General features: G+C 38.0%; 2 protein-coding genes across 3 annotated transcripts in view; one reads left to right on the forward strand and one right to left on the reverse strand.

Moving 5' to 3' along the window:
• The window catches only part of LOC144956708 (uncharacterized), a 31,091-nt gene extending 20,241 nt beyond the window's left edge, over positions 1-10,850 (forward strand). For both annotated transcript variants that reach the window (XM_078887377.1, XM_078887378.1), the window contains 3 exons: positions 1,701-1,898; positions 8,593-8,821; positions 10,218-10,850. In XM_078887377.1, the coding sequence (XP_078743503.1) occupies positions 1,701-1,898; positions 8,593-8,821; positions 10,218-10,409 (619 nt within the window). In that variant the 3' untranslated portion in view covers positions 10,410-10,850. The remainder of the gene's footprint in view (positions 1-1,700; positions 1,899-8,592; positions 8,822-10,217) is intronic.
• A 1,126-nt stretch (positions 10,851-11,976) lies between these two features.
• The window catches only part of LOC144956742 (uncharacterized), a 22,630-nt gene continuing 20,329 nt past the window's right edge, over positions 11,977-14,277 (reverse strand). Inside the window, exon 7 of the mRNA XM_078887421.1 lies at positions 11,977-13,702. The gene's annotated coding sequence lies outside the window, so the exon portion shown is untranslated. The remainder of the gene's footprint in view (positions 13,703-14,277) is intronic.

Here is a 14,277-nt window from a genome sequence, read left to right on the forward strand (position 1 = left end):
TACTATTATTACTACTACTACTACTACTACTACTACTACTACTACTACTACTACTACTACTACTACTACTACTACTACTACTACTACTAATACTACTAATACTACTAATTTCCACAATACAGTTGATCTGACAACGAGACTTTTTCCCTTCTCTCCTTTCGTTTGTTATGGCCTTCCATTCAAGTGCCTGCTCTGTCTACTTAACTGAAATTATTTAACTGATGTGATTTCATTGGCTTGTTTAAGGCGGATCCTTGTTGGGCGTAGCCTCCAAAACTGCCTGACGGAATTTGTTTTCAGTTGTGTGACGTGTCTTGCCTCTGTCGTTGACCCCCCCCCCCCCCCCCATCCAATCTGTTATGTCTTGAGGCTACCTTCCTCTGCTCCGCTTAAACTCGCAGACATCCTTCATGCACATTCTTCATTTGAAACGTGTCTTTTGATGTGGTCTAAGTATGACAGCTTCAATTTCCCGATGGCTGCCACAAACTGGGGGTCTTAATGCTTATTCTCTTCAAGACGCAGATGTTCGTTGCCTTGGCTGACCATGGGGTTTTTAGGATAAGTCTGTAGCACTTAATTTCATGTGCATTCATTCTCTTTTCATCTGCCATTGTTATTGTCCATGATTAACATCCGTATGTTGCTGGAAGGGGGGGGGGGGGGGAGATTGAAGGGTTCTATGACTCTTCTCTTAAGGAGTCCTCCTGGGCTTTTCGATGGGATATGGCAGTTTGCTTAGCTGACACAATTGCCAATCTGCGTCTTATTCTAGACCTGACTTGCCATCTGCCCCTGTTCTGATGACTGATTAGATCAATTATCCTGTATTTGGATCACACGACTTGAAGTAGTTTAGTCATCTAAATATAGTAACGTTGCGGAATTTTAAAAATATAATTGTGACATGCTCTAACCACCAACATCTTGATATTCAGCGACCAGATGTGTGACAAAGATTGCATAAATCTGACCCAGGTTATTTTCTCCTCTTGTGAAAGGCGCATATTATTATCCAACGAAATTTAAGAGAGGAGTTTCTGGCTGAACACAGAGACTGATATTTAAAGAACGCAAGCTTAATAAGCGACATGCCCTGAGTCCCGTGTAAAATTAGTTTCATGTGATCTGCTTGGTGATAAATGAATCATTACAAAGATCAACGAACGTGAAGAATAAGTGACAATGGGTTAAATAAACATGTAGGACGAAGTTTATATATTTTACTGTCTTCTCTCTATTTCCTTTTCACCTAACCTCTGTTTACAAAAACAATACTAGATATTATTGCTGTTGTGCTTCTGTTATTTTTACTATTATCATTATTACTATTATTATTATTATTATTATTATTTATTATTATATTAATTATTATTATTATTATTATTATTATTATTATTATTATTATTATTATTATTATTATTATTATTATTATTTTATTATTATTATTATTATTATTATTATTATTATTATATTATTATTATTATTATTATTATATTAGTATTAGTATTATTATTATTATTGGTAGTATTACAGTTGTTGTATTTTTGTGGTTATTAATGATATCATTATATTCTTTTGTTCCATTTACCTTTTTTCTCACTTTCATGTATGTTGTCAGCAAATTGTATGAATTATTGGCGAAAGCCTAAGATTAAATAAATTTTGTTAAACTTTGTTCTTTCAATTTACGTGTCCAGAAATCTGGCTGCAGACGAGTCTGAGAGCAAACCGCAGTACGACCGGATATTGGTGAAAGATTCCATTCGGTATTTAGCAGATCCACGCACCACTTACAAGAACATGGTTGCCAGTTTGGCTGATGGTGGGAAAATGTTACTAGTCCATCGACCGAGCGATCTTACTACCCTGCCTTACTTCAATGATGCGAGACAGAGGTATCAAAATGTCAACGGTTTTGTTCTAAAAAGAATAAAATTCTTTTCAATTGTTCTTTCTATCTCAAAAACATATTTTAATGATTTTTTTGATGTTGAACAATCAGTTTCTAGAAGAATAGAACATAAGACGTCTACGATACGTAACAAATATGCGTAATATTTTGTAAGTTTTTATACCTATCCATTATTATTCAACACTTTCACGGTGAGTTTAATAATATAAAATTCAGCGTTGAATTTATCCTAATAATGTCTAAAACCCTATAAAGTTATGACAAGGTTTTTTTCACTTGAGTTCTTCATGGTTGCTTGACTTTGGGGGCACAAGATTGCAAGAATCCAATCATATTGTGATGATATTCAAGATATGAGCAAAACAAATACAAAAATAAAATATGTGGAAATTAAGGGCTTGGTCTAATGAAATTCCTGTAACTTTGTCCTTATGTAAGACATTTTGAAAACTACTCTGCATTTTTTTCGGAAAGGATTTCTCTGCACCTATGCATTACCTTCAGGGAATTGTTTTTTCCATCATGTAGCATCTATATAGTGCCACCACTACGTTCGTTATGTATTTTTAAAAAATGTAACTCTCTCAATGACAAATGCTAAGAATAGATTTTAGACGTCTACTTCTAAAAATATTTTGTCATCATTGCCCCTTGTGATTTATGGCCCCGGCTTTGTTTACGCTTCTTAACTTTATGATTTCCTGCAAACTCGAATGGGCACTCACATCAACTGAAGAACCCAGTCATTCCAGTACGACTGTCATTTCAGGTTCCAGTGTCTATATTATGGTTCCAGTAATCCATGACCCAGTCTTTATAAACCAACTTTTAACAATGAGTTGGTGAATACAATGACAAAAAAAAAATAGTTTGATTATTCTCAATGTGAGATCTGTATGTTAACACATCAAAGCAATCGCCTCCACCTCAGGCTTTGACGGATAGGCATTGGAATAAATAAGAGAGGGAAAGAAAGAGGGAGAGAAGAAAAAACTAGAAAGACAGAAAGAGAGAGAGTTGGTGTGTGTGTGTGGGGGGGGGGGGGGATTGTGAAAGATAAGATAAACAAACAGGGCAGGGGAGAGAGGTGACATGGCTAACATTATCAAAATTATTTATTTTAGTAATTAGTTTTTTATTTAATAATCATATAATAAAAACATCAAAGAGAAAGAAGTCTACAGGGGTTAAGCCAAAACAAAACGTAAGACCATACTAAATAGAACAAAAACAAGAAACCTGGCATTGATTGTAGAAATGCAGTCGCGGAGAAGACAAACATGTACCAAATAAATAAATAAATAAATAAATAAATAAATAAATAAATAAATAAATAAATAAATAAATAAATAAATAAATAATTATTTTTTTAAATACAAAAACAAAACCAAAAAAAACAAACAAAAAAAAACAACCCCAAACCAACAGATAATTTGTCACCATCCTTGTCACGATCAATTGGAGGTGTGACAGGTTAAGACAGAAAAAGGGAAAGTCAGACAGTCCCCATTGCTTTTTAAGCCTCTTTCACCCCAGTTTAAATACGGGTTAAAGATCCCAGCAACCCGACAGATCAGGAAAAAAGTTTTTATTTAATGAAGATAGTTGGTAGAAGATTTTGTGGCGCGTTAGATGGGAACGATCAGGTTCATATTTAGACAGGTAGTCGAACCACTGAAGCGTAAATACTTTAGAATAAATCAAATTGAATAGCCTTACACAATCATTACATACGTTAACAAATTATAATTATACAAATATTATAATAATTCTAATTAGACACGAGATAGCATACGGTTGAGTAATCTTCATCCTCTCTTTTAGTTTTACTCAAATTATTATTTTATTTTTAGCTTTTGTAATAACCACGATAATGATGATGATGATAATAATAATAATAATAATAATAATAATAATAATAATAATAATAATAATAATAATAATAATAATAATAATTAATAATAATAATAATAATAATAATAATAATAATAATAATAATAATAATAATAATAATAATAACAATAATAATAATAATAATAATAAAAGAACAATAGTATAATATCAACATTAAAGCATATTACAAGCAAATAAAATTATTAAAACAAAAGTTTAAAAAATATCAATAGACAGAAGGAATTTTTAAAATATTGGGGGAAAAAAAAAGTTATCCCTGCCGGGATTTGAGCTCTCGAACCTTAAGCTCAGAGTCAAACAGCTTATATCCACCAAGCCATGGTGTCACTGAACATTGAGTGACATTTAATCATGTCTATTTAGATATTTAAAAATGTATTTGAATGCCACTCTTACTTTGATATTTTGAACTATGTTAATTGCACCATAGCAGAAATTAAAAAATTACGATCAAAATATTTTTACAACTTTGAATCGGGCTGTCAGTTGCTGCACGTGTTCAATCTGGAAGTAGGTCAGCAGTTCAACCGAGATTGTCGCACTTTTCACTCTCTCTATAAAAAAGAGTTCCTTGTGGATACTGAATAGTGGCAAAGCACTATTCAGTATCAGATACTGAATAACCACTTCCTTTATCTAACGCCGGTCTCATACAAAATAGCTCAAGGCGCACAATATACATGACATGCATTTTCTTTTTAGTAGCAATGTTGAAAGGATTCTAAATAACAAACCACTGAAATTATCCTATAACTTATAGTAGCGGTTTACAATTTTGGGTGGGATGGGATGAAACAAAATAGGCAATTAAGAGAGTGTAAACAAATAATACATATTATACATAATTATTGCGTGTGAATGGCGACAGTGCAATTGCAAAAGATTCTGTCAAGGGGATGCAACCGAGTTATTGATTATGTGGAGGGATTATGTAGTGTATTATTACACGTTTTACACATTGTCGGTCCCCTGTTGAGAGGTTTGTTATGTGTGTGATGACAGTTATGGCCAAGAATGGAGACATGTTTTGATTTTGATTGATTGAAATAAACTTTGTTAGAATTGGAAGTTCTCGGCTTCGACCACATTTATTATAATACACACACACACACACACACACACACACACACACACACACATATATATATATATATATGATATTTATGAGTGTTGATGGGTACTTGTAGGTATGAGAGTGCTCGATCATGTTGGTTAGAGCATATTTTGTTAATGATATAAATGGATTAATCGATCACAACACATTCAAATTCCACAGCTATTTAGATTGTCAGAAGTAATTCTTACCCTTGCTCACACAGGATATTCCCGATAAATATGCGGCGATGTGGTCTAGTCGTATGACACTCGCTTTCGGATCGGAAGGTCCTGGGTTCGAGCCTTGCGCTCGGCGCATAGTTGAGTCCCTGGAAAAGGCTCTTTACACACATTCTCTCACCGTACTCAGGTGTAAAATGAGTACCTGGTCGTCAACAGCGTTGTCTTTGTCCGAAAAATTGTAATATCGCCTAACAGGCGTCATGTCCCGTCCTACATGTTAAATGTTGCTGTTGACCCGGGACCCCCTGTAAAGCGCTTTGAGCACATTTAGTGGATATTGCGCTATATAAAGCTCTTATTTTTATTTTATTTTATTTATTTATTTATTCTTTAAATATGATATTATTTTTTACGTGCTGGTCACAAAAGACTTAGACCTGAGCCATAATGAGAAAGAAAGAATGAAAGGTGGATTGGGGTCTATTTTATATTAATAGGATTCAATAGTCTGATGTCACGTCCGCCCAGCAACGAGCAGCTTGGTTCTAAACAAAGAAAATCGGTACTGTTTATTCTTCGTGCTGGCTTGAACTTTTTCACATGTCATGTGATCAGAATATATAAAAGTCAAAACATGATCAGGTTTATAATGCTTTTCTCCTCTGGATACACGTTTATGCTCGTCGGAGAAGTATTTCAAAAGGGATCCGCCATTGTCCAAAAACCGTGGCCACTGCATTCCACCTATGCAATGCATGGCACGACCGCAAACTGTACGTCCTCGTCGGGGACCAGCCACTCCCATATTAGCCGCATCCAAAATACTCAGGGGTGACGCTGGACCGCAGACTTACCTATCGGGTGCATCTCGAGGGAGTTGCCCGGAAGATAGAGAAAGGCAACAGTCTTCTGAGGAAGCTGGCGGGATCGACTTGGGGTGCTAACCAAGCACTCCTGAGAACGTCCACCCTGGCACTATGCTATTCCACCGCGGCGTATTTCGCTCCAGTGTGGGGTAGAAGCAGGAACGTTGATTTAAGGTTGATGTAAAACTTCGCAAGTCAATGCACATAGTGTCAGGAACGCTGGCAACAACGCCTCGAGAATGGGAACCCGATGTCCGGAGGAGACGATTAAGGTAAACTGGTTAAATAAGATCCGAGAGAGAGGGAATGGGGATACCCCCCTGAAACGCATTGTGGACGGCGCCCCTGTTTCGAGCCGAAATAAGTACCGGCAACCCTTGTACGCAGCTTCCCTTACTACGGACAAAGATGCATATACGAGATGGAAGTCGGTTTGGACGAATTAAATCCCTCGTGGAGGCGGGGACATACACTCCTCTAAGCTTGGTGAGAAGTTGCCAGTTAGAGGAGACACTGGGTGGCTGCGAATCGGCTTCGGTCGAGAGGCTGCCTCACAGCAAGTGCGCTTCATCAGTGGGGATTTTCCACTAGTGCGGAGCGGTCCCAAGCATGTTTAGGACCGCCGGTTCTACGGTCCCTGGGAAATGAGAACCGCAATGACGGGTTCCAAGAACCGGTTCTTTTTCGACACTGGCCATTCACAAGGCATCGTTGGGATTTGGGACCGTCAAAGAACTGGTTCTTTTTCGATATTGGGACCGTCAAACGATGGAACCGTGCCTGCAGTAGATGGCTGTGGAACTGCTAAGTGAAAGTGAGAGCGGAGAAGGCTAATTACCTCAAAACATGAAAATAGTGCTATAACACTATCCATTAAGCATGTGTGTGTGTGTGTGTGTGTGTGTGTGTGTGTGTGTGTGTGAAGACTGATGGAGCGGGTCAGGTCAATGTTAGTGTTAGGGAAAAGGGATTGTTAATATTTTGTGTCTGTGGCATGCTGGACTAAAAGTATGGGAAGAGTTTGTTTTGAGTTTTTTTGTTTGTTTTTTGTTGTTGTTCTTTTTCGTCTCCATTTCTTTTTTCTATTATTGTGCGGCTATGTGGTCTTGTGACACTCACTTTCGGATCGGAATGTCCTGGGTTCGAACCTCGCTCTGCGCCTAGTTGAGTCCGTGAAAGACTCTTTACTCACATCCTATCACCGCAATCAGGTGTAAAATGAGTACCTGGTCGTCAACAGTGTTGTCTCTGTCGTAAAAAATTGTAACATCGCCTAACAGGCGTCATGTCTCGTTCTACATGTTACGTGTTGCTATTAGTCAGGGACCCATTGTAAAGCGCTTTGAGCACATTAGTGGATATTGCGCTATATAAAATCTCAATTTATTTTTTGATTTTAATTTTTTTAAAAATATTTCTACCTTTGGATAGGACGCTAGTCTATCCCAAAGTACTTTTCGCCAGATCTAACAAACCGAGCTACCCAATCACTGCTGAGTAGACAGGGAGTTCAGAGAAAAAAAGCTCGACTGCACCCGGGATCGATCTCTGGCCTTTGCGTATAAAGATTGCTCTATCAACTGAGCTATCGGGGCCCCCAAATATTCTATTGGCCTTTTTAAAAATACAGACGTTATAACTGTTATTTTGGAAGGAAGATATAATATGTGAAACTCATATTATTTGATTAGTTAAAACACCAAACTAAATTTTAATATTATTGTATTATTTTAAATGACAACAATGCGATAGAAAGGAGTGGTGACAAGAGATAGACAAAAGAAGACAAAAAATCGGACTTGCTAGGTTTGAAACACACACACACACACACACACACACACATCTTTAGTAGTCACATTCATTTCAAACAATAACCCATTAGAGAAGAGGGTCATGCCTTCATCATAGATCATTGTCATTGCGATCATTATGGTGTAGTAAATTTTGAAATTTACCCCGTATAATGGAATTGTCCAAGGCGTGCGCCTCCTGTTCCCCTCATCTCACACACGAAAGGGCGGTTTGCGGAGTGGAGGGAGATGGTCGTCTGTGTCGTTTCGTGTATAGCAAAGGGGGTGGGTGCGATTAATTAAGTGGGATGGGTGATGATTTGTGGAAGATAGGCAAAAGAACCGAGGCAAAGAATCGCTGGGGCAGTAGTATGGCGCTATAATCGCTGGGACCGTTGAAAGGTTATAAGAAGTAAGGACCGCCAATTGCTATCCACTTTGGGACCGGTCCCCGGTTCTCAGCTAAAGGACCGTGGGACCGGTCCCAAGAACCGGTTCTCAGCGCGGCGCTACTTTCCACATGTCCTACATGTACCCGATGTGGGCACGAACCCGAAACAGCAGAGCATCTAGTTGAACGGTGTGTTGTGACCATGCTACCGGGCGGGTTCGCGACGGTGCACGAATACGGACCGGACTTTGCTGATTGGGTCGATCGTCATAACATGGTAGTGTGAGAACCATAAGAAGATGCTGCCATTGTTCCGAAAGTTTAGAACCGGTTACTAAGTTACATTGCGTCATTACAATGGAAGTGACGTCACGACTGTTGAAACATTGATCCTCTACCTTTCATTAAACCCTTTGAACAAATTTTATTTCTAAACAGACTTACCCAAAATGATGTTGCTTACATGAACGTCATCAAAGACCTTCAGGCTTGCCGGCTGGATGTCACGTGGCAACTAGAATCTCTACCAGTGCGCATGCGTAAGACTAAATGGTTGGCTATGGTCAAAGAGAAGTTTCCGCCTCAGATGGAAATCCTTAGCCAGCTTGAGGTTTTGTCCGGGATACGGGAGCTGACGGAGGGGATACTTAAATACGAAGGAGATACGGTAACGTTTGAAAAATATTTGTAGACCCAAGCTATAAGAAGCTATTTCTAGTATACAGAACATTGAATATAAAACAAATAATTTTAAAAAAATGTATTTTCAACGACATTAAGATAAATAAATATATATCTGCACCACCCCCCCCCCCCCCCACCTCTCTCTCTCTCTCTAGAAACTCGCCTCATAATATTAATATTACAATATTGTATCCCTCTCCTAACCAATCCTTAAGCACCGTACTCAGTACTCAGATGTGCATCGTTATTAATTTTTTTTAAAAAAAAAAGGGGGGGGGGGTCCTTTGAGCTCCTTAGGACAATACTGTTCATCCTTTTATCAAGTAGAAGAGGTGGGGGGGGGGGGGGGGGGGAGATGTGATTGTAATAGAAGGGAGTGTGTTTACTTTGGCCAAACTTCAATAGGAATGGGGGGTGGTGGGGGGGGGGGGGTCTTTTGGGCTCCTTTGGACTTACTTTTCATCCTTTTATCAAGTAGAAGAGGGTAGGGGGGGGGGTGTGTGATTGTATTAGAAGGGAGTGTGTGTGTACTTTGGCCAAACTTCAATTGGAAGGGGGAGGGGTCAGAATAGAAGAGGGTGAGAGTAAGCAATTTGATCAAACAAAAGAGGTTTGCACTTTTTGGGCATTTTCTAATTTATTAGGCAAGGCGAGATGTGATGTGTAAAATGGTTTTCTTTCAATTAAAAATTCTGCTTGTAAAGTAACAGCGACAGCACAGAGAATAATCCTCCGGTGCCGATATGTGCGGCTATGTGATCTTGTGGTATGACACTCGGTTTTGGATAGGAAGGTCCTAGGTTCGAGCCTCGCTCGGCGCATAGTTGAGTCCTTGGAAAAGGCTCATTACTCACATTCTCTCACCGTACTCAGATGTAAAATGAGCACCTAGCCGTTAACAGCGTTGTCTCTTTCCGAAATAAATTAATATCGCCTAACATGCGTCATCATGTCTCGTTCTACATGTTACGTGTTGCTGTTGGTCAAGGACTCCTTGTAAAGCGCTTTGAGTACGTTTAGTGGATATTTCGCTATATAAAAGCTCAAGTTTTTAAATGTGTACCTCATCGCCTGCGTCATATCTCCTGTGGAGGGATGACTTTTCAAAGCAGCTGTCTTGGTCTTGTCTAAATACTGAATGGGAGCCTGACGTAAAATGACCAAGCTAGAAATGAGAGATATCAGCTTTTGGCCACTTTAAAAAGCGATATCTATTGTTGCCCTCAATATAAACACAAACTCAACCTGACTATCATTTTGACTTTAAAGTCAAAGCATTCAAAATAAGTCTGACATGATACACGATTTTGAAGCAGTAAATCACGAATTCTGAAAATGCGCTTTATAATTGTGCTTGTTTATAACTTATAAATTCACAGGTTGAATTCATGGACCGGCTGTTATTCATCACAGCTACCCCCAGCCCCCGTCTTGGTTCAATTCCCAGCGTTAAGCGACAAGGGGCGGATCCTATGCCCACCCCATCAGCAACGAAACTGAAGTATGTCATGAAAATGTGTCCTGACCAGTACAAAGAGCTTAGGAGGAAGACAGTCGACGACGCTTTTTAGGATCTTTTGATTAGAATTTTTCAAGCCATAATTCTTTTTTAGGGGGGGGGGGGGGGGGGATTTCTCTCTCTCTCTCTCTCTCTCTCTCTCTCTCTCTCTCTCTCTCTCTCTCTCTCTCTCTCTCTCTCTCTCTCTCTCTCTTTTTTTTTTTCCCAGGGTGTTTTGATTATTTTAATTTATGTTTTTTATAGCCCAGCTAGACCATACATGACGAGAAATGATACATCTATAACTATAAAGTTATAGTAGTTATTAACATGTTCATTTAGAAAAGAAGTGAGAATGAAGAGGGAATGAGTGTGGAGGGATATATTATGATAATTCTGAAGCGTTAATGGAGAACTTAGAAATCTTTCACATACGTTTATTTATTGTTCATTTACTAATTCAATAAATTGTGACTGTTGAAAAATCACTTTATGAATAAACTTGAAATAACCACTGACGGTCTGGTGTCTTATAATTATTGACATAGACTATATTTAACCCCGTGATTATTATATTGTTAATTTACTAACCCAGTCAAAGATATTCATGCCATAAGCCGAGGTGAAGCAACATATCGAAAAATATCCACTTACTCTGGATATTGACAACGAGTTTTTGCCAAAAAGGGAATGTTTCATTTTACCGTTGATTTTACCATTCATCATAAATAGTAAATAGCTCCAAACATCGCTTTATTATGAGACCATAAAACTCACCGTTGAGAAAAGAAAAATAACAATATGACTATGATCTATTCTCAAAATCCAGGAAAAATCTGAATGGCTTAAAATGATAACCAATAAAAAAAAAAAGAAATAAATAAAAATAAAAGACAAGCAACAAACGAGCATTTATATAGAGTAAAATCAACTAAACATGCTCAAAGCGCTTTACAAGTGGTCCTTAGTCTACTCTCAACACGTAGGACGAAATATGCCGCGTGCTCGGCGATGTTTCATTTTTTTTTCGGACAGAGACACCTCTGTTAACGGCCAGGTATTCAATTTACACCTGAGTACAATGGCATAATGTGAATAAAGAGTCTTTTCCAAGGACTCAATTATGCGCCTCTCAGAGCGGGACTTGAACCCTGGACCTTCCAATCCGATGGAGGTTGTCATACCACAAGACCACAAAGCCGGTTACCGGTAGGGCGTCTTATCCTGTATCAAAGTAAAGCGATGATGAGCGTGGACAATGAACAGATGGATGAAAATGGTTTTAAAAAACTATGGTCTGACGTTGTGACTTTTGATTAAGCATTTTATACATGTTTCCTGGCTAAAAGGATGATGGATGTTGAAAGAAAAAAAGGACTTTCTACAGGCGACTTTCATTGGGCTCCACTGCAACGATTCTTGCCGCTCCGGACAGTCGGTAGAGCAAGATAGCCGAAACGTCAACATGAAGAAAAGACTAGGAGAAAGAAGATAGACCGATGGAACTCGTTGATAATTTCCCTGGGAGTGGGAGATCAGGCCAATGCACTGAGCCTAGCCTGAACAGAGGAAAGAGAAAGATGAGGGCCGTGTTTCTCGGCTATACAACGGTAACAGGGATAAAATAAAGAAAATCGAGATTAACAAACAAGATCCATTTCATTTATTACGGAAACTAGGATACATCCACAACACAAATAGGAACGACATAACTCTACTCATTCATTCATCCTGCTTGTCTCTCTCTGGCATCCAGGAATAAGGAAAACAACTATAATAAAATAAGAGAAAACACGACCGCTGGAATGGCGACATTGTGTTCAGCTCAACAAAACTTAAAGAACGTTCTCTGACTTCCCGCGCCTCGCTTATATAGCGATGGTTCGAACCCCCTGATTGGGTGGTCGAGGTGTTCAAAAAACCTAGCAACCCGAGGAGGGTCCAGTCAACTCTGGACTCGTTCAGGTTATGTCCTAGCAACCAGTGCCAGGGCATAACGTCATGATACAAAACATTTATTGGTTTCATATGGCTTGCTAGATGAAAATTAAGCTTTTGAAGTGCATTGAGCGTGTATCCATGGAAGTGCACTGCAAATGCTCATTTTTAAGGATTACTCCTTTACTCGGAAGAATCACATTTCTGCAAATTAATTATTTTATTTTTTACCACAATGAGGCATTCACACCGAGTATTACAGACGATAAGCACCTATGGATCGACTACCGTCAATAACATTTTGAGACGATCCAAGACTTTTGAAAGCTTTGTTTCACTTTCATATAATAAGATAAAATAAACAAGTCCTTTGGGTCTACGTGATATAAGACAACTCATCATATTCAAACCACAAACAAAGGTAAGCAAAAACCGTGAGTAATCCAGTTTTAACAACACAACACACGCGTGTGGTATCTTAATCTATCGATGCACGATGTAGAAAAATAAATAACAATCTGAAATTGAATGCAAGTTTAAATTTAATTACGAAAACAGATAGAATGGACGTCTCGGGTTTCCCCTTTATCAACAAACAGGATGAATGAAACACAACATGTATATCGATCGATCAAATGCCAGATAGAAAAAAAAAACAAATTCAATCGCTGTATCAAACATAAAAACCACCCGTGTTTAAGTGAAGCCTCTTGGGGTAATATTATGTTGGATAAAACCTGAAGAGTGATGCTTGCCTTCCCGACTGGCATAACACAAAGCAACAACATACATTAAAGGCCACTTTACTCCAATTAGAATAAAAGAACACTTGAAAAGCTGTGCTGACGATAAATATAGTATTCGTTTTATTTATTGATCAACTGATTATATAACGAATAGCTCATACATAAAAATTTGTAATGGCATCCATGAGCATTTCAAAAAATCAACACTTAATATATGTTGCTGTGTATATGCTAACCGAAATGGATCATTAGGCTGTCTGAGATGTTTCGCACTCTCGATCAAAGGCTTCTTTTCTACTTTTGCTTTTGTCAACCAAAAGAAAAGCGGGATTTTTGTTTTCAAGCACATACGATGGATTGCCAATGGAATGTGTTTTTTCCTCATACATTCATACTCTACGAATACAAACACAAGTGTTCTTTTTGAATCTATCTCACGCCTCATGACAGAATATTTTCTACCTTCAAAACAGTAAAAATATTTTTAAAAACTCATCTCGTCTCAATACATATTTTAACTCTCATTCTAGCATCATTGTTTTATGGTTTTATAAAAATCTAATTATTTATTAAACTTGTAAATAAAATATAATACACATCTACGTCCTATGTCATACGGGTTGATTTCTTCAGTAAGTAGTTGTGATCTCTGTTAGCCGTTTCGAGCGAAAGAAAACTCATTCTGTAAAGAAATGAAAGAAATTTGGATTATTCGTAGCATTGATAGCGTGGGGTTCACACGAAGGTTTAATTGCTTGAACTGACAAATGACTAAAGCGTTCAATAGTTTGAACCAGACTCAAATCATGGCACTGATAAGACCTAAATGTGTTGCAAGCGCCGTAAAACCCTTAAAAATCAAGATTTAAAAAAAAACTCAAATCGTTCTGTTGACCATCTACTTTATCTTTCTTTAACAGACATAGAGCAACTCCAAACAGTCATGGGAAGTGGACCTTCAAATGCAGAAACTGTTGCCAGAAACAAAATGAGATAAGGCGGGTAGGATATAATGCCTGACAGCATTAATAGAAATATACAATGAATAGTCATCCCGAAAAATCAGCATGCTTCGACAAGAGCAGTAGGTATGTATTAATTTTTCTGCCTTTTTCTATCCTTTTTTCTGTTCTGACAGGCTGACTCTGCAATGTAAAGATAAGGAACATGAGATTTTCGGATACTTATGGCACAAATAATAAAAGGATGAAAAAAGTGTAAGGAGGAGGAGGAGGAGGAAGAAGAAGAGGAGTAGTA

This window comes from Berghia stephanieae, chromosome 11 (genome assembly GCF_034508935.2).
Source record: "Berghia stephanieae isolate SIO BIC M18660-M18661 chromosome 11, UCSD_Bste_1.3, whole genome shotgun sequence".
Taxonomy (NCBI): Eukaryota; Metazoa; Mollusca; class Gastropoda; order Nudibranchia; family Aeolidiidae; genus Berghia; species Berghia stephanieae.